This window comes from Aythya marila (assembly GCF_965140915.1).
Source record: "Aythya marila genome assembly, chromosome: 28".
NCBI lineage: Eukaryota > Metazoa > Chordata > Aves > Anseriformes > Anatidae > Aythya > Aythya marila.
Window position 1 is genome coordinate 1,854,115 of NC_139069.1, and position 20,466 is coordinate 1,874,580.

General features: G+C 51.1%; 2 protein-coding genes across 2 annotated transcripts in view; one reads left to right on the forward strand and one right to left on the reverse strand.

Moving 5' to 3' along the window:
- Window positions 1-20,466, forward strand: part of LOC309888250 (olfactory receptor 14J1-like) — a gene marked incomplete at both ends in the record, with an annotated part of 50,903 nt that extends 30,437 nt beyond the window's left edge. The window contains one exon of the mRNA XM_082780488.1: window positions 20,037-20,466. Coding sequence (XP_082636614.1) covers window positions 20,037-20,466 — 430 coding nt within the window. The remainder of the gene's footprint in view (window positions 1-20,036) is intronic.
- On the reverse strand, window positions 12,914-13,906 carry LOC309888140 (olfactory receptor 14C36-like; the record flags this gene model as incomplete). Its single annotated transcript, XM_082780382.1, has 1 exon — window positions 12,914-13,906. The coding sequence occupies one exon, from the start codon at window positions 13,904-13,906 to the stop codon at window positions 12,914-12,916; it is 993 nt and encodes a 330-aa protein (XP_082636508.1).

Below are 20,466 nucleotides of genomic sequence, written 5' to 3' on the forward strand. Positions count from 1 at the left end.
GGTCAGCCGGCATCGGGATCTCTTATGCACGTCCCTTGACCTTAATTTCTTTTCGTGCAAAATCAGCTCTCGGAGGAATTTGGAGTATTTTCTTCCCTTTCTCAAATACTCCCTCTGCTGTGTCACCCCACCCAGTAATGCCATCGATGTAGTGCAGGTGCTCAGGAGCTTCCTCCTCTTCCAGGGCAGTCTGAATCATGCTGCTGGCATGGCAGCACTCAGCATTGCAGGACTTCATTTAGGACATGATAGTCCTCTGTTAGCGCACTCAGTTGGTGCTATACTGACACAGGTGCACAGCTGTGGTAGGGATTGGCACCAGCTGTCCTTCAGCCCTCATCAACCCCACAACAGAAGGGTCCTGTGAGAGACCAAGGCAAGGCAGACAACAGTATAATGTCCTCTGTCTCCAAGGCAGCTATGCCTCAAGCCCACCGATACCCTTTTGGGTCCCTGAAATATCTATCCTCTCCTGAAGCAGTCTCTTCCAAGGATGCACAAAGTCTCTGGGCCAGTGCCAATGGGGTGCTTTTGCCACTTAGACACACTTCAGCCTCCAGTACAGTTCAGAGTTGGGATCCCCCTGTCACTCCAGACATACAAATGTGTTCGACCCTCTGTAGCTTGATGGCATTAGGGTTCACTGTGCAGTGGTGCCCACTAGCACCTGATACTTCTGTGGGTCTGATGTGTAAGGCCATCAAATCCCCACAGTCCAATAAACCTGACTGTCCCCTTCCTCCCCCTGGCTGGAGGCACAGCCCCTCTAGTCCTGCTCATAGTATTCAGTACTGTGTCTGTAGGACTGCCTGTTGGAAATTGGAGCAGCAGTTCTCTAAGAACCACTTTTAGTGACTGTTTTTCCTTGCCACTCACATACCCGTGCCTCTAGATTTTCCATCCAACTTTCTCATGTCCTCTCCATGGTCACACTGGTAAAACCACAGGGTGGCACATAGTGTGTACCCACCATATCTGCCTTCCTGCCCTCTAATTCCAGAGAGGGGCGCCGTTTCTCCCAACACCAGAGCAGCATAGGGACAGGGATCGCGTGATTACTGATGCTCTTATGACTTCTTTCTCTTCGTCCTCCTACTCACATGATGGCCCAGTTTTTCTGAAGCCTGCATCATCTTCTGACTAACTGACTTTCACATCCATTGTTTTTTCTTGCATATAGGAGCAACTGATACAGACACAAGTTGGTTTTCTGGCTCAGACACAGGGCCCAGAAAAGAGCTGGAGTTGCTGCAGGGCATTTTGCAGATGCTGTAGTAGCTGCAGGGTCTGTCAGAAGGGTTGGAGTGACTGCAGGGCTTTTCACAGAGGCTGGAGTGACATTGATTGTGGCTCTGTAAGCACAGGCCAAGACCCAGCACACTGCAGTGGCATGTGTCTCTTTGGAAATGCCAGGGTGATAACACCTCCTTTTCAAGCATTTAACTGTGAGATATGTTCATCTGATTCATGTCAATATGAACGATGCTAGGGGCCTCATGGTATGATGAATGTGACCTTCTGTCTTACATACCCTGTTATAACCACACGTCTAAGTGAAACAGCGTGATTAATGTATATAGTTCTTGTATCTTGCAAAAGAATCGTCTAGCAGTTCGTGTCAATAGAGGGTTTGAAGGGTAAACTTTGAGACTCGGGTCTAGGGGATAAGAGAGCAAAGGAGTTTCCAAAAACTGCTGACTTTTGCATGGGACAAGTATCTGATATCTGGGATAAGAGAACAAAGAGGTTTCAAAATAACTCCTAACTATTTCATGTGGCACTGCATGGGTCTCTGATATCTGGCAAAGATATGACCAAATAAAAAGAAAGGGGGAAGATCACAGAATCACAGAATCACAGAATTTCTAGGTTGGAAGAGACCTCAAGATCATTGAGTCCAACCTCTGACCTAACGCTAACAGTCCCCACTAAACCATATCCCTAAGCTCTACATCTAAACGTCTTTTAAAGACTTCCACGGATGGTGACTCCACCACTTCCCTGGGCAGCCTGTTCCAATGCCTCACAACCCTTTCAGTAAAGAAGTTCTTCCTAACATCTAACCTAAAACTCCCCTGGCGCAACTTTAGCCCATTCCCCCTCGTCCTGTCACCAGGCACATGGGAGAACAGGCCAACCCCCACCTCACTACAGCCTCCTTTGAGGTTGCTGTAGAGAACGATAAGGTCGCCCCTGAGCCTCCTTTTCTCCAGGCTGAACAAGCCCAGCTCCCTCAGCCGCTCCTCGTAGGACTTGTCCTCCAGACCCCTCACCAGCTTCGTCACCCTTCTCTGGACTTGCTTGAGCACCTCGATGTCCTTCTTGTAGTGAGGGGCCCAAAACTGAACACAGTACTCAAGGTGTGGCCTCACCAGAGCCGAGTACAGGGGAACGATCACTTCCCTAGCCCTGCTGGCCACACTGCTTCTTATACAAGCCAGGATGCCGTTGGCCTTCTTGGCAACTTGAGTACACTGCTGGCTCATATTCAGCCGACTATCAACCAATGCTCCCAGGGCCTTCTCCGCCATGCAGCTTTCTAACCACTCATCTCCCAGCCTATATCACTGCTTGTATACCACAAGTTCCTCATCTATTCTTTACAGGTACATACTCCAGCCCTAGATTATCTTATCCCTCTCCTCCATCCTTGGTTACAATTCTGTATGGCCTTACAGACCAGGTGTTAGTGACTAAGGTAGCATCAGACATAAAAAGTTTCTAATCTTCTATCTAATTAAACATAACAACATATTTCAAATCTGGTTTTATTATTCTAACAGGAAGAGAACCAAATGTCCTTCTGAACTGAAATCACCAGGATATGCAGGGATGTCAGGAAGGGCCCAGGGCCTGGCTCTGCCCTGTGGTGCACAGGGAGGGGGTAAAGACACGAGGTGTGGGGAGAAGCTGGAGCTGCTTGGCCTTCCGAGCAGGAAAAGCTTTGTCCTCCGGATCAGGGCTCTTCCCCAGCAAGGTGGCCACAAGCCCTGCCTGCCCTCCTCCTGCTACACTGCATGCGCTGGCTGCAGCAGAGGGGACCCTCAGCCAGCTCCTGCATGGGGCTCTGTCACCCACCTGGCCCCAGCCCTCTCCAGCATCCTCCTTGCTGCTCTCTGATGCACGCCAGCACCTCCCTGTGCGTGCCAGCGAGTACATCTGCTGAGGGCCAGGGCGGCTGCTGCAGGGGCAGGGAGCTCAGCATGACCCTTGCAGCCCCCTGCCCTGGGCCTGTCTCTGCCCTTGGCCTTGGTCCTGGCCTTGGCTCTGCTGGCAGGAGCGCTCTTGCCATGTGCTTCCTGGCCTCCCCTCGCCTGCGCACAGCTGCTGCCCACTCCGGCTGCTGCCACAAAGGTGTCCTCACAAGCAGCACCACCCCTTGGGCTGCTTCTGCTGGCCTCCCCCACCCAACTGCCTTGACTCCTTGTCTCTGCTGGGCCCCAACTCCTGCACTGAAATTCATCCCATGGCTGTCAGTGCCCTCTCCCCTACCATGGTGGGATGTGTTTCCAGTGGGCCATCTACCATGCACCGTAATGAATACTATGAGCAGGACTAGAGGGATCCTGCTTCCAGCCAGGGGGAGGCAGGGAGGAAAGGGAGAATCGGGTTTACTGGACTGGGTATATTTAATGGCCTGACACATCACACCTACAAATGTATCAGGCTGTACTGGACACCGGTGCACAGAATATCCTTTTGCCATCAAGCCAGAAAGAGTTAGAACCCACCTGTATTTATGGAGTGACAGCGGGATCCCAAAAGTTAACTGTACTGGAGGTTGAACTTAGTCTAACTGGGAAGGAATGGCAAAAGCAGCCTATTGGGACTCACTCGGAGGCTATGTGCATCCTCAGCATAGACTGCTTCAGGAGAGGGAACTTCAAAGTTGCAAGAGGGCACCACCGGTGGGGCTTTGACATAGCTGCCTTGTGAAAAGAGCTGCCCAGTCAATAGCTACTCTATTGACTGGGCAGGTCTTTTCACATTACTCAATTTAGTTTTCAGTGTCTGGAAGGGGACAATTTCCCCAAAGAGGCCAAGCTCATGGGTACAGCTACAGCCACTTAAAGAAATATTTTCTTTAGTTTTCATTCTGAGTTTTCCACAGCAGAACCAAGAGAGACCGTGGATGTCCAGTTTTCTAGTAAGATTCAGGCTGTATTTCTCAGGTTCCAATGGTCATTTCAAATTTATTTTATTTCAAATTTATTTTATATTATATTTTATTTTATATTATATTTTATATTATTTATTTTATTTTATTTTATTTTATTTTATTTTATTTTATTTTATTTTATTTTATTTTATTTTATTTTATTTTATTTTATTTTATTTTATTTTATTTATTTTAATTTTATTTTTTTCCCAAGGAACCCCTGACTTGTCTTAGAAAGGGTTTCCCGTGCTGGGCTGGGCTGCATTTACAGGGACAAAGACCACTGCTGGCAGTGGAGGTGTCAGACCTCCAGCCTCTGCTTTTCCTCCCTATGGAGGTCTCCAAAGAAGTCAACCTGGATCAATAGCAATAGGAGAATGATTCTCAAAACTGAAATGCAGCAAAATTCACCCTTTAAAAACAGAATATATTTTTATTAGGTGCTTTTTTAAATCTTCTACCTTAAGTACGCCATGCAAGTTCTGCAATTAGGTGCAAAAGCTGTGAAGACTTGAAGAAAACTATGGAGGAGATGTTAGGAATTTCTGCATTTTAATGAGTTCCATGGTGTATTGTGGTGCTCAGTCTATGAAGCTCAGGTACTGAGAGGAGAATGATGCAACTGCTTTAGCAAGTAAAGTCAGGAGGAACAGCTGAAGTGACTTGGAGTATTAATGGGCCCCACTGAGGGCTGTTCCTAACAAAGCCTCCCCAGGGCCTTGTTAGGGCAGATAATAGGAGGCCATGGTTACAGACAGGCAAAGCACTGTGTTGAGAAATGTCTTTGTTGGTTTTAGTGAAGCAGAAGAGCCAAGGCCTGACCCCTGGAACTGTGAGAGGAGATCCTGCACCCCCATGTCTGTGTCAGGGCTCTTGCTGGGGTCTGTGGGCTGTGGTGGGCAGTGTGATGCCATGAGAAGAACAGTGGTACTACACCTCTGAGCTGCTGCACAGGGTTGTAAGGAATCCATGAGACCCCATCACAATGAATATAACATCTCTCCTCCTAAGCTCTAGTCAAGAGGACAAAAACCTCAGGGCTGTTGGGCCCTCCATTCTTGCTAGCATCCTCTGCCTTCTCCTATGTAGCTTTTCCTACGCTGTCCCACAATTTGTCCTATTTCCTTGAAGTCTTCAGACACCCATCTCTGTTCACCACCTTGCTCTCATCGCTTGCTTTCACCAATGTCTCGTCAACCCTCACCAGCTGTTCCTTGAAACATGAAGCCATGGTCTGATAAGAGGGTTACCTCTGGCACCACAGCATGACCCTTTGAGGGACATTTCTTCCTCCTTGTGGACAGTGCGCAACTTCCATGGTGCACTTTGTTGAGTTTCTTCTCCCCTGCTCTTTCCTACTAGCAAAGGAAAGTTCCATCAGGCTGGAAACCACTCCTGAAGTAGGCATCCCAACCCAGCAGGCTCCTTGCAGCCTGTCAGCAAACCAGACACAGGTTACCTCAGCAGCAGCTTCCAAGCAAGGGGCCTGCTGCTGGCCTTGCAGCTCCTTGGCTACACACAGCCAAGCCTTGCGCCTGTTGCTGCCCACTCATGGACTCAGGCAGAAGGGACAGAACAACCCATGTTGGGGCCTTCTTTCTGCCTGCGTCCTTCTGTGTCTGGAGGCAGAGGGGATCCCCCAGTCAGCATGCCAAGCAGGTGCCTTCTGCTGGCCTAGCAGGGCCACTGCCAGCTGTCAGCCCAAAAGTGCAGCTCCCAGGGAGAAGTCAAGGCTGACCTGCCACCTCCAGACACAAGTGACCTCCCAGTCCCTTTCCGTGACACGTTCCTGCTGCTGCCCTATCAAGTGCAGAGACAGAAGTGACCTCACAGTCACTGCCACAGTCACATTCCTCCTGCTGGGGCAGGAGATGCTGAGGCAGAGCTGAGCTCCTCAGAGCATTGCCACCCATCTCCTCCTTGTGACCCACAAGCTGATCAGATCCATGGCCCAACACATTCATTTGGAGTTAGGGTTTTGTTTAGGTCTCTTAAGCAGTTTTCCAGTGTTAAATAGACCATTTTGATGCTAGTATTAAGGGCAGAGATCAGAGTGATTAAGAGAGTAAGAGCTAGGATGAATCAGCTATGGGCTGAGTTTTGTCTTCTAGGGGTACGCTGAGGTCACTCATTAGAGTAGTGGATTCCTGTCAGGGTGCTGAGTAGCATTTAGTTTTAGGAATTAACTTTACAGGTTGAAGCCAGGGAATAGCCTTGTATGACTATTTTAAGTCAGAGTTACAGCTGCATCAGCATAACCTGGACCCTCTTACCTCTACAAAATCCTTAATTTTAGCTGGCCAAGCCCCTATTCCCTCCTCTCAGTCTCACATTTCTCCTGGCCAGGCTTCTCCTGATTTCCCCATATCAATTATCTTTTTAGGGGCATGCTTATGATGCCTTTCATGATCTTAGACTATCTGTCAGTGCTCTGTTGGCTACTCTATTCCTGAGAAAAGTGACACTTAAGACATGATGGAAAAGGACACAAATGTCCATCAGAGCACCCTGCACAATGTGCCCAGCATCTCTGCAGTGCCACAAAAGCGGGGTTCCTGCCTACAAGTTTTCTTTCCAGAATGGCTCCTATGGCTCCAGGGTAACTTTTCCCAGGCACTCACTTCCTCAGGCCACACCACTCTTGCCTGCAGGCCCCACGTGTCTCTCCAAGCCTCCCTTCTGCCCCTGCAGTAGTGGCACCTCAGCGCAGCAGGTTGGTGCATCTCCAGGCTCAGGGGTGTTTCCTGAGGGCCTGCCCCGTGTGGGGAGTGGTGGGGAGGAAGAGATCAAGGTCATCTCCTGGGGCATGGCTGAGCACAGCCCAGCCATCCCGCACCGTGGGCAGGCCCCTGCTCCCAGGCTGAGGCACACATGCAAGGTGGACACTTCTCCATCATTCCAGCTTCACGCAGGGACCTTCAGCCCTGTCCCCCATTCGGTACTCACCACTTCCTTCTCATCAACCCAGACATAGATTGCTTTCCATCTGGGGACTCAGGCAGGACTTTAAGGATCTGCTAAAGCCCTGAGTGTCCTTGTTTCTCACAGCCTTCTCATCCATTGTGGGGACAAAGACTGGCTGGGACTGCATTTCTCTCTGCAGATCAGGCCGTGTGGTGCTGTGTTTTTGATATGTGACCAGAGCAGTGTTGGTCACCTGTGGTTCTGATCGCTGTTCCTGAGCAGTGCTTGCACAGCATCAAGGCCTTCTCGGCTTCTCACTCTGCCCCAGGAGACAGTTGGCTGTATGTGGGCAAGAGGCTGGGAGGAGAATCTGCAGTGACAGCTGATCCAGCCTGAGCAGTCTGAGCTGCCCATGCACTCCTCAGATTCACCTTGTTTGTTACCTGAAACGACCTTGCACAGTCATTTTATGAGGTTCTAATCACTACCCACTGAGCACCCTGTCCCTGGAGATCCCTTGATGTCTCCTGGAAGCTCCAGATTCCTCTCAAAGGTTGGCATTGGCCATCAACCCTACTGCAGGGTGCAGTCTAATATAGATGAGTCCAAGACCAGTTGTCATCTCCTTAGGCAAGTGCTGCCCCAACGGGAGTGCTTAGTCCTGCGCTTGGTCGCTCACAGACCACCCTGAGACTTTCATCCTGTGTCCTTTACTCCATGAAGAAGCCCAGAAAACAGAAGAGCAGGGAGCAACCCCTTGGCTGTGTTCCTGATAGCACATTTGGAAGAGGTGTCCAGGCTTCTAGGTTTGCCCTGAGCAAGACCCTCTTGTTACTGTGGTACTAGCAGGGAGGCAGCTGTGACCCAGGGCTGCACAGTGCCTGCTGCTGCCTGCAGCCACAGGGATGCCACTGCAGAGACAACAGGACTGTCACCAAGTGTTGCAGGAAGCACGGTCGAAAGCACGACAGACACACAGTAGAGTCAGATCATGCTCCATTTTATTGCCCGAATAGCCTAACTTTTATAGAGAACTTAACAGGGGTGGACAGTGTTTCACACAAGATTATTGGTCAAAAGCACTCAGAGAAACAGCTACAAGAAAACAACCCCACCTGCAAGAAAACAACCCCCTTGTGATTAGCAGTCACATAGACCTTGTCCTTGAGGCCAGCTACTGGTAACAATATTTTCCTGAATTCCTCAATTGGGCGATGTGGGAACACTGTCATGGGAACTTCTCATAGTTGCCCTGGTAGCTTGGTTTGCTCAGCTACAGCAAGCCATGGGATTTTTGCTGTTTCAAGAAATCCCTCAACAATTCCCCCTTCTTCTTTTGAGCAAACCAAGCCTGACACAGCAGTTTTACAAGTAACTCTTTAGCTATACTTACAACACACAACGATGATTACCACCACCATAAACCAAATCCTTAATCCCCTTGTGATTAAACCCAGCAACCATCTACACTTTGTTTCAAACAAGTCAGTGAACCATTGATTGAAAGGATTGATACCATATTGAATCTTTCTCATGTGCTCTTTCAGGAAAGTAATGGATTTGTGAATTGACACATTATGATCAAAAAGGTTTAAACAGTACATTCCCTTAAAGTCCTCACACCCATTCCTTTGAGCCAAAAGCAAGATGTCAATAGCAGCTTGATCCTGTAAAAGCAGATGTTGCAGACTATTTTGATCTGGTAACATCTCCTCAAGTATCTCTGTCGTGGCATAGGCTTGCCTCTCGGCCCAGCATACCAATTTTTCTAAGTTGTTACATGCGGCCGCAGATGCCACTCCAGGCACTGAAATTGCTAATGCCGCTCTAGCTGCAACCCCACACAATTCAACATTATCATTGCAATCCAATGCAAGCAATGTCCATTTATGTCTGGTGATCTCACGCAACTGTAACAAGCTAGGAGCAAATACAATGAGTTTATCTATGTAACATGGACATCTGATAGCATTTGCAGGGATACCTTGCCAGGCCCCATCCCCACAAATCAGAAGCACATCAGGAGGTAAGGCCAAAGCTGTACAATTGTTCCAAACACTGTAGTTGTTACCCCTTGTCTCCATGCTACAAACCCCTAAACCCTGCTTAGCAGCGTCATTGCAATCACAGGTGTTATTTGTGTCTTTGTACCAGTATGACCTTTTCCAGGTTCCTGTAGCAGGAATCATCTGATATCCACGGCTACGTTCACTTTTGTAGCCACCTTTCAGGTTGATACACATTTGACTACAGATACCAAGGTTTTGACATTCATCAATGTCTCCACAGTTTCTCTTGTCTATAAACTCAAACCCAGCTGGACAGTCACATTCATTTATGATGCATTCCTTCAGGGGCTCATCACCCCAGTCCTTGCAGTCTCTCTGCTGGTTACACACTTTATTGATATCTATGCATTCTCCACTTCTGCACTTGAATTTGCCAGGTCCAGAACACTGAATAACATTGTTACAGTTTGCTTCATCAGTGCCATACAGACAGTCTCTCACACCACTGCACTGCCTACTCCCATGGACACAGTTCCCATCTTCACATCTGAAATGGTCTGGCCTGCAGGTCCGAGAAGGGCAGTTAATTTCATCACTTCCATCCTTGCAATCAGGATCTCCATCACATCACCACTTCTTGTGGATACATTCACCTGAGCCGCACTGCACCTCACTCGTAGAACACTTCACTGGAGGTGCAGGCTGGCGGCCACACTGCTCCAAAGATTCATCCGAGTGGTCGGAGCAGTCAGCATCATCAACACACACCCAGCTGATAGGGATGCAGGTAGAACTCTTGCACTGAAACTCATGAACACCACAGGTAGGAGGTGCACACTCCAGCTCATCGCTACCATCACTGCAGTCATCTTGAACATTGCAGACAAAGCTTTTGGAAATACATTGCCCACTACTGCATGTGAATTCTGCTGCACTACAAGTCACAATGCCACAACTCTCTTCATCTTCTCCACTGTCGCAGTCCTTTTCACCATCACATTTCCAGGACACTGGGATACACTGGGTTGACTGAGGACCACACCTGATTTCATTTACCCGGCATGTTCTCGTATGACACAGCTCAGCACTCTCATCAGACCCATTTTCACAGTCCGGATCCCCATCACACTGCCATCTATTTGGCACACACTGACCACTGTTGCACACAAAGTCAGATTCAGCACACGTCTTCTTCACACAAGCACTCTCATCACTGCCATCTGAGCAGTCTTCACATTTTGCTCTAGCACCGTCGGCAGCAGTGCACAGGCCGGCGAGGGCGAGCAGCAGGCAGAGCGCCCCGCAGCGCGGCAGCGCCCGCCACCGCCCCACACCTGTGTCACTTATACTACTCCTATTACCCCTGCTGTTAGTGTCAGTGGCATCCTCCTGGTTCCGTTTCTGTCTTTGTCGCCCCTTACTCTCCCCCTTTTCTTTTTGCCACTGACCATTCACCACAAATGGATGAGACACATGATTACTAGTTAGGAAAGAGAGTGTAACGTCTGCTATACGGCTGCAGGCAGTGCCGGCTGCAACCTTAGAAGCTGTTTGTGAAACAGCCTGCCGGTGGCCATTTGGCAGGGTAATCTGCGTCTCTGCCCTCCTGCCCCGCAATAGAGCTAATTCGTCATTAATAGTCTGTAGAATGTGGCAACCCCACGGAATGTTATCCAGAAACATAGTTATAACACCGATCTGGGGACGAATAGTCTTTTTTGCATTGCAAGGTAAACCTCTTAGAAAAGGAATGCTAGAGAGAAGCAGCACAGCCGCTGCTGCCTCCATGGTTACGTCAGACAGTCTGCAGGGTCCTGATGTCCGTCCCTCTGCTCTGTGCCGACTCGCCACACGGTGAGAGTCGACTACCGTTGTCCACTGACGCCTCTGGTCTCCCGTAGCAACTCGATCTCGGATGGCCCGTATCGCACCGCGATTCCGCGTTTCTCCGCGATTCCGCATCTCACCGCAATTCCCTTTTCCGCGTCTCTCCGCGATTCCGCGTCTCACCGCGATTCCGCGTCTCTCCGCGATTCCTTTTTCCGCGTCTCTCCGCGATTCCACGTCCCGCCGCAACTCCGTTTCCCGCGGCCCTCCGCAAATTCCACGTCCCGCCGCAACTCTAATTCCCGCGGCCCTCCGCAAATTCCACGTCCCACCGCAACTCTAATTCCCGCGGCCCTCCGCAAATTCCACGTCCCGCCGCAACTCCGTTTCCCGCGGCCCTCCGCAAATTCCACGTCCCGCCGCAACTCTAATTCCCGCGGCCCTCCGCAAATTCCACGTCCCGCCGCAACTCCGTTTCCCGCGGCCCTCCGCAATTCCACGTCCCGCCGCAAAACCCCGTTCCCCGCGGTTTTCCGCGTGTCTCAGCGGGAATACCACGCCTCACCGTGAGTCCTGTGTACCGTGTTTCTGGGCCGGTGTCCGGTCCGCTCAAGCGCCGGTCGGATGGGCGCTCCGAAGTCCCGACGGCGCGGCGAGGTCGCGGCGCCGCTGGTCCCGGCGCCGCTGGTCTCCTGGTCTACCTGCGTTCGGATGTGCCGGCGCCGCTGGTGTCCCGCTGCGCTGCGATGTTTGTCCCGGCGAAGCTGCGATGTTCCGTTCGGGTCCTGTTCAGGTCTCAGCCTGTTCGGGCGCCATATGTTGCAGGAAGCACGGTCGAAAGCACGACAGACACACAGTAGAGTCAGATCATGCTCCATTTTATTGCCCGAATAGCCTAACTTTTATAGAGAACTTAACAGGGGTGGACAGTGTTTCACACAAGATTATTGGTCAAAAGCACTCAGACAAACAGCTACAAGAAAACAATCCCACCTGCAAGAAAACAACCCCCTTGTGATTAGCAGTCACATAGACCTTGTCCTTGAGGCCAGCTACTGGTAACAATATTTTCCTGAATTCCTCAATTGGGCGATGTGGGAACACTGTCATGGGAACTTCTCATTGTTGCCCTGGTAGCTTGGTTTGCTCAGCTACAGCAAGCCATGGGATTTTTGCTGTTTCAAGAAATCCCTCAACAACCAAGGTACAGGAGATCTGAGGGCTTACCAAGAAAAAAAAGAAGCACAATGTGGAGACCAAAAGAGAGCAGCGGTGAAAAGGCCACATCCTGCTGCAGGCCATGGCCGTGGCTCCAGGGAAGCAGCAGCCCCGACCCGAAGGCAGCAGAGAGGCAGAGCCCAGCGGGCAGTGAGGGGCAGCCCCGAGGGCCACCAGGGCTGCTCCTGCATGTGTCAGCTGGGGTCTTGGCCCTGAGCTCCTCCTGTGTGCTGGGGCTGCTCCTGCAGCTCCAGAGGAGATGGGAAGAGATGGCAGCTCAGACCAATGAATTTCTTCTGGATTCTTTTTTGTGTTTATCTACACAGGAAGCCTGGTTCTATAGGTAAATCTTTAACAAGTAGGAGGCTAAGATTAATATTATTTATATCTGACACAATAGCTAGTGAAAATAACAACACAGACAAATAAAAAAATATCTTAAAGTTTTTTGAAAAATAGGTGTTTCTGATTATAAGCTTATTGTTATAGACAAAAAAGCTGAAGAATATGTATTCAAGCAGTGTCCTCACTGCATCCATTAGTTCCAGGTTCCTCATGTTTTAGATGAGTGGGTTCACTGCTGGAAGCACTGACGATGGGAAGAGACTGCAGCAGAGACTAATGAAATTGCCCCAGTTTCTTTATTGTCTTTATTTAAACAAGAATATTGATTGTAAAGGTATTTGAAATTATCGACTTCATAATAATAATAATAAAATAAAAATAATTAGGAGGCTTAGAATAACATTAAATCAAAGCCAGAAGTTATAGGAAATAATAATAAAGAAAATTACTTTCAAGAATTTGCACTAAGAGTGTTTGTTTGCAGAAATCCTATTAGTATTATATGCACATTATTAATGCTGAAGAAAGAGGTATAAAATATTTTCCTCACTGCATGTTTGAGCTGCTGGTTCCTCATGCTGTAAATGAGGGGATTCACTGCTGGAGGCAACAGTGAGTATAGAGCAGCCATCACCAGGTCCAGGGATGGGGAAGAGATGGAGGGGGGCTTCAGGTAGGCAAATATGGAAGTGCTGACAAACAGGGAGACCACGGCCAGGTGAGGGAGGCACGTGGAAAAGGCTTTGTGCCTGCCCTGCTCAGAGGGCATCCTCAGCACTGCCCTGAAGATCTGCACATAGGACAGCACAATGAAAACAAAACAACCAAAGGCTAAAGAAATACTAAACACAAGTGCCCTGACTTCTCTGAGGTAGGCATCTGAGCAGGAGAGCTTGAGGATCTGGGGGACTTCACAGAAGAATTGGTCCACAGCATTTCCGCGACAGAGGGGCAGGGAAAATGTGTTGGCCGTGTGCAGGACAGCATTGAGAAAGCCACTGCCCCAGGCAGCTGCTGCCATCTGGGCACAAGCTCTGCTGCCCACGAGGCTCCCGTAGTGCAGAGGCTTGCAGATGGCAATGTAGCGGTCGTAGGACATTATGGTGAGAAAGGAATACTCTGCTCCAACCAAGAAGAAGAAAAAGAAGACCTGTGCAGCACAGCCTTGATAGGAGATGTCCCTGGTGTCCCAGAGGGCATTGGCCATGGCTTTGGGCAGAGTGGTGGAGATGCAGCCCACGTCGAGGAGGGCGAGGTTGAGGAGGAAGAAGTACATGGGGGTGTGGAGGCGGTGGTGGCAGGCTACGGCGCTGAGGATGAGGCCGTTGCCCAGGAGGGCAGCCAGGTAGATGCCCAGGAAGAGCGCGAAGTGCAGAAGCTGCAGCTGGCGCGTGTCTGTGAATGCCAGCAGGAGGAACTCGCTCACTGAGCTGCTGTTGGGCATTTGCTTGTTTTGTGTATGTTGTCCTGCTAAAGGAACAGAAATAGAGTGATAATATATCACGATTATCTGAGAAAAAAACATTTCATTTTTTAGTTAAACCTCTCAAAGCATTTTCCGAACTGCATGTAGACAATTGGCAGATCCCTTTCCTTCATTGGTTTCAGTTGTTCTCTGCTGGCGTGTCCTTGAGCTGCAGGGCAATTGCACTAAGGAGGTTCTCCTGAGAAGAACCTGGACACTGCTGAGAGCAGAGGAATCCAGGCTCAAAGCGCACATCTCCAGACCCCTCACCCTGGCCCCATACTCCCATTTCCCCAAGCACATTGAATGCCAGCGTGCTGTTGCCAGGGGAGGCAAGGCCAGGGAGGGACAGACGGACACTCAGCAGACCCTCCTGTGCTGCAGCTCTGCCTGCGGACGAGGCAGCTCCTGCTGGGGACACCGGGGGCTTGAGGACAGAGGCTGTGCTGGAGGGAGAGGAGAGCAGGGGGTGTCCCAGGGAAGGCGCCTGCCCTGCAGGGGCTGGCAGGGTGGTGCCTGAGCCCTCTCTCGCACAGCATTTCTAGCAGCAGCTCCCTCTCTTTGGTTGCCCTCCCAAATCTCTATTGCCAAATCTCTACTGCCTTCCTATGTCCATGCTGGAAACAGAATTTCTGTCCCCACGTATCTTCCATGTCCTTGCTCACAGACCCCATCCCACAAGCTGTGTGCTTCCTGAGTACAGGGCATCACAGGGGTTGCAGCTCCTGAAGACCTGATAAACCCTGAGGAGACAACAAATGTTATTGCACCTCATTGCAGCTGCCCACAGACAGCCATCCAGGAGAACAGACATGGCCTTAGCAAGGAGGTGTCTTCTCCTTGGGGTACCTGGATAACACAAGGATGCCACAAGAGAGCTGCATCCTGCTGGAGAGCAGCCTGCAGCTCAGGAGGATGCCCCACAGGCAGAGCTGGATATCTGAAAGCTGGAGTGTCCCATATCCCAGCTGCAGCATTGCAGAGTCTGGAGGAGGCTTGGACACTCTACTCATTGCTGCCCAGGGGCACCTGCTTTAGGGCACTCCAAGGAGCTTCTGCCAGACTTCCTCTCCTCGCAGGGCAACCCAGCAGGACTCTCAAAGCCTACTGCATTGCCCACTGCCCTCCCAGAAACAAGACCCAGTAGGGGATCCTTTCAGGACCTGCAGCTGCGTGGCCCTGCAGCCAGACCCTTACCTTGTCAAGGGCTGTGCACATTTCTCCAGCAGGCAGCTCTCAGCATCCTCCCACTGCCAAGTGCCTCCAAGCCCTCTCTCCTTCTCTCCTCTGTGTGTGCCAGCTGTGGTCAGAGCCCCCAGCCCTGCTGCGCTGTGCAGAGGAGCTGCTCCTGGGCACAGCTGTCTCTCTGCACAAGGATCCCTCTTCAAATGAGTTTTATCTGTCACAGGAGCCCAACCCAGCTCAGCACCAGAGGCCTAGATCAAGACACTGGAATCACCCCTCTGGGGGCTTTGCTGATGAGCCCACAAACCTCAGGCACTCAGAGACAATTGAAGACAGCTCTCCAGAAGTCCAAGTCAGAGGCAAGTTTCCTGCAGTGTCCCCCTGAGGGCCAGCACTGACACAGCCTCCCTTGGAGCTCGTTAGAGCAGAACCCTGGAGGCAGTGAGGACAAGGAGACAAAGGCAATGTGAAGGTGACAGTGATGTGGAGGAAAACTGGATGTGTTTCACCAAGCACGAGGGCCAGGCCTTGACCCCTGTCATCTTGGAAGTGAGATCCTTACCCTTCAGACACTGCTCAGGGCTCTTTGTGGGGCAGTAGGAGATGGGGATGTGCATGGCCAAGTGCAGGAGAATGGTATGACTCCTGCCTGCTTCATGGGTGGGGGGGTAAGGAGGCAATGAGGCCCTGGTGCTTTAATGATAAGCTGTCTCCTCCTAGGCCTCAGTGACAGAGGCAACAGCCATAGCCATGGACACAAAGACTTTGGTCCTGTTGGGACTTTCAGCCTTTCCAGTGTCCTTGCTCTTCTCTGAACCAGTTTGAGCAAGCACCACTGCTCATACAGCATCCCTCATGGAGGGTGTTCACAAGTCTATGGAGCTAGATGGGAAATAGCCGAGGGTGCTGAGGGAGCTGGCAGAAGTGCTCACCAAGCTGCCTTCCATCATTTATCAGCAGTCCTGGCTATCAGTCAACTGGTGACTAGCAAATGTGATGCTCACCTACAAAATGGCTGGAAGGAGGATCGTGGAACTACAAGCCTGTCAGTCTGAACTCGGTCCTGGGGAAGCTCTTGGAGCAGATTATCTTGAATTCCATCACACAATGCTTCAAGAACAACCAGGTGATCAGGCCCAGCCAGAATGAGTTTGTCAAAGGCAGGTCCCGCGTGGCAAATCAGATCTCAAGGTGTGACAAGGTGATGCTCGCAGTGGATGAGGGAAAGGCTGTGGATGTGCTCTACCTAGACCGCAGTAAGGATTTTCCATCTTTTCCCACAACATTCTCCAGAGAAACTGGCTGCTCAAGGCTTGGATGGGTGTACGCTTTGTGGGGTTAAAAACTGGCCCAAAGAGTCATGGTAAATGTGAATAAATGCAGATGGAGGCCTGTCCTTAGTGTCCCGCAGGGCCCCGTACCGCGGCCAGGTCTCTTCAATATCTCCATCAATGATGTGGATGAGGGGATCGAGTGCACCCTCAGTAAGTTTGCAGATGACACCAAGTTTGGAGTGAATGTTGATCTGTTAGGAGGGCTTGTGAGGCCACAGCTCGAGTACTGTGTTCAGCTCTGGGGCCCAATAAGGATGTGTATCTGTTAGAAGGAGTCCAGAGGAGGGCCATGAGGACGATCAATGGGCTGCAGCACTTTTCCTAGGAACATGCTGAGGAAGATGGGTTTGTTTAGCCTGGAAAAGAGAAGGCTCTGGGGTGACCTTCAAGAGCCCTTCCAGTACCAATAGGGGGCCTACAGGAAAGCTGGGGAGGGACTCTTCATCAGAGTGTCATGATAGGACACTTGTGTGAAGGTTGTGAGAAACAAGGAAATGTCACTGTCATTGCCCCAGGGCTGCAACGAATCACTCTCTGGACTCCTCTGTCAGGGCAATGGGAGCCCAGGGGACAGCAGTGAATAGAGCCTGCAGAGCGTGAGCCTGTCCGAGGTGGACTGAGCAGAGCTCAAGTGCTCAATCTGCTGTGAGCAGGCAGAGGAGAGCTCTGCAACCCCAGGGCACGCGGCAGCCCCAGCAAAGGAGCCTGGCGAGTGATTCCTTGCAGCCCTGGGGCAATGGCAGTGACCCCATGAGCTGGGTCTGCCTCCCAGTCTGCCCAGCACGGCCCTGCAGAGTGTCCCCGTGCCCCTGCAACCCTGGACCCCTCGCCCTGCAGAGCAGCACCGCCAGCTGGGGCTGGGGCTGGGGCTGGGGCTGAGGCTGGGTGGGGGCTTCCCCTGAGTGTCTTCTAGGCCAGCTGCAGACACGAGGCTTCTGGATGTGAGTGTGATCTTTGCTCTGAGCAAGGAGCTCAGAGACCACCAACAGGCATAGGGTTGGAGCATTGCCTGCAAGGTCTCTCCTGCCCGAGTACCTTACAGGACTGGCATGGAACTGGCTCCTGAGCATCAGAGAGGCTGGGAGCCCAGCAGCAGTGCTCCAAGGATCACAGCCAGATTACTTCTAGGTGGGCAGGTCCTGGGCCAAAAAGGGGGTGTTTTATAGGTCTGGTATTATGAGGTCAGTCGTACTTCAGAAATTCCTAATCCAGTCCTAAGTGAATGTCCATAAAGAGGATTGTGAGTTGAGCTCTTTCTGAAGTTAGCCGACAGGTCATCCCTTGAGTCCTGGCTGAGATCTCTGCCATTAGGCTCACATGTACCAGTGCCTGTGACAGGCCAGAAGAAGACACGTGCTTTGCACTGTAGGCTGTGAGATCCACTCTTCCAAAGCACCTGGTAGGCCCCAAAGAGGAAGAGGTCTTGGATAGGAGTTGTCATGTCAGAGGTGTCAGCTTTTGTCTGACGTTATCCTTCAGGGCTGCTTTAAGTTTTCTACACAGATGTGGTCACTGCTTCCAAGATGCCTGTGGGAAACTGAAGCATGCATGAGGACCTGGGAAATGTTACCCTGGATTAAAAGTTACCCTGGATCCATTGGATGGCTTGGCCATCATAAAGTAACAATTGTGAAAAGGTAAGGGGGTTCAGGTAATATTGATGCTGCTGCAACACTGACTCTGAGAATACTCCCTTCAGACTCTTACTTTGTTTCTAACCCCTAACTGCTACTCCTCACCTTGACTGTAATCCACTACTCTCCTGCTTAACCTCAAACCTTCACTTGAAGCAAGTCTTCCATTTCAGATAAACCAAGCCTCGGTCTTCCTGCTAAAATGACCCCTCAAAAATACCATTCTCTAAAACATCTTCTATGCCACATTACAGGTAGAATAAGACCCATCCTCACAGATGCTATCAGCCATCAGATGTGCTAGCTGTAGACGACCCCTCTGGCAACCCCACCTGCATCGCCCTGCTGCCAGAGCCTCATGGTGTCAAGAGCCTGCAAATGTGTCCTGCCACACGCTGCCCTCTGTTGTTGCACTCCTCAGTGCCTCCAAGCCCTCTCTCCTTCTCTCCTCTCACCTGTGGTCAGAGCCCCCAGCCCTGCTGCGCTGTGCAGAGGAGCTGCTCCTGGCCACAGCTGTCTCTCTGCACCACGGCCCTCTTGCCACGAGCTCTCTCTGTCCCACGACCCTGGCCCAGCTCAGCAGCACAGCACCAGCCCAAGGCACTGCAATCACCCCTCTGGGGCCTTTGCTGATGAGCCCATGAACCTCAGGCACTCAGACACAATTGAAGACAGCTCTCCAGAAGTCCAAGTCAGAGGCAAGTTTCCTGCAGTGTCCCCCTGAGGGCCAGCAGTGACACAGATCTCATTAGAGCAGAACACTGGAGGCAGTGATGTCAAGGAGACAAAGGCAATGTGAAGAGGACATTGATGTGTAGAAAAACTGGATGTCTGTCACCAAGCACAAGGGCCAGGCCTCGACTCCAAGTGCTTCAGAAGGAGATCCTTTCCTTTACAGGTTGCTCAGGGCTCTTTGTGGGGCAGTAGGAGATGGGGATGTGCATGGCCAAGTGCAGGAGAATGGTATGACTCCTGCCTGCTTCATGGGTGGGGGAGAGGAGGTAATGAAGCCCTGGTGCTTTAAAGATCAACTGTCTCCTCAAAGGCCTCAGTGGCAGAGACAACAGCCATAGCCATGGGCACAAAGATCTGGGTTCTGCTGGGACTCTCAGTCTTGTCACAGCCCTTAATCCTTTCCACAGCAGCCTTTCCTAATCACAGAATTTCTAGGTTGGAAGAGACCTCAAGGTCATCGAGTCCAACCTCTGACCTAACACTAACAGTCCCCACTAAACCATATCCCTAAGCTCTACATCTAAACGTCTTTTAAAGACTTCCACGGATGGTGACTCCACCACTTCCCTGGGCAGCCTGTTCCAATGCCTAACAACCCTTTCAGTAAAGAAGTTCTTCCTAACATCTAACCTAAAACTCCCCTGGTGCATCTTTAGACCATTCCCCCTCGTCCTGTCACCAGACACGTGGGAGAACAGACCAACCCCCACCTCGCTACAGCCTCCCTTGAGGTACCTATAGAGAGCGATAAGGTCGCCCCTGAGCCTCCTCTTCTCCAGGCTGAACAAGCCCAGCTCCCTCAGCCGCTCCTCGTAGGACTTGTTCTCCAGGCCCCTCACCAGCTTCGTCGCCCTTCTCTGCACCCGCTCAAGCACCTCCATGTCCTTCTTGTAGCGAGGGGCCCAAAACTGAACACAGTACTCGAGCTGCGGCCTCACCAGAGCTGAGTACAGGGGGACGATCACCTCCCTAGCCCTGCTGGTCACACTGTTTCTTATGCAAACCAGGATGCCATAGGCCTTCTTGGCCACCTGAGCACACTGCTGACTCATATTCAGCCGACTATCCACCATCACTCCCAGGTCCTTCTCTGCCTGGCAGCTCTCCAAACACTCCTCTCCCAGCCTGGAGATCTGAGATGGCAGCAGCTGCCTGGGGCAGTGGCTTTCTCAATGCTGTCCTGCACACGGCCAACACGTTTTCCCTGCCCCTCTGCCACAGTAATGCTGTGGACCAGTTCTTCTGTGAAGTTCCCCAGATCCTCAAGCTCTCCTGCTCACATGCCTACCTCAGGGAAGCTGGGGCACTTGTGTTTAGTTTTTCTTTAGGCTGTGGTTGTTTTGTTTTCATTGTGCTGTCCTATGTGCAGATCTTCAGGGCAGTGCTGAGGATGCCCTCTGAGCAGGGCCGGCACAAAGCCTTTTCCACGTGCCTCCCTCACCTGGCTGTGGTTTCCCTGTTTGTCAGTACTTCCATATTTGCCTACCTGAAGCCCCCCTCCATTTCCTCGCTATCCCTGGACCTGGTGGCCACACTTCTCTACTCAGTGGTGCCTCCAGCTCTTAACCCCATCATCTACAGCATGAGGAACCAGGAGCTCAAGGTTGCAGTGAGGAAACTGATTCCATACATGCTTCTTAAGCATCCATGA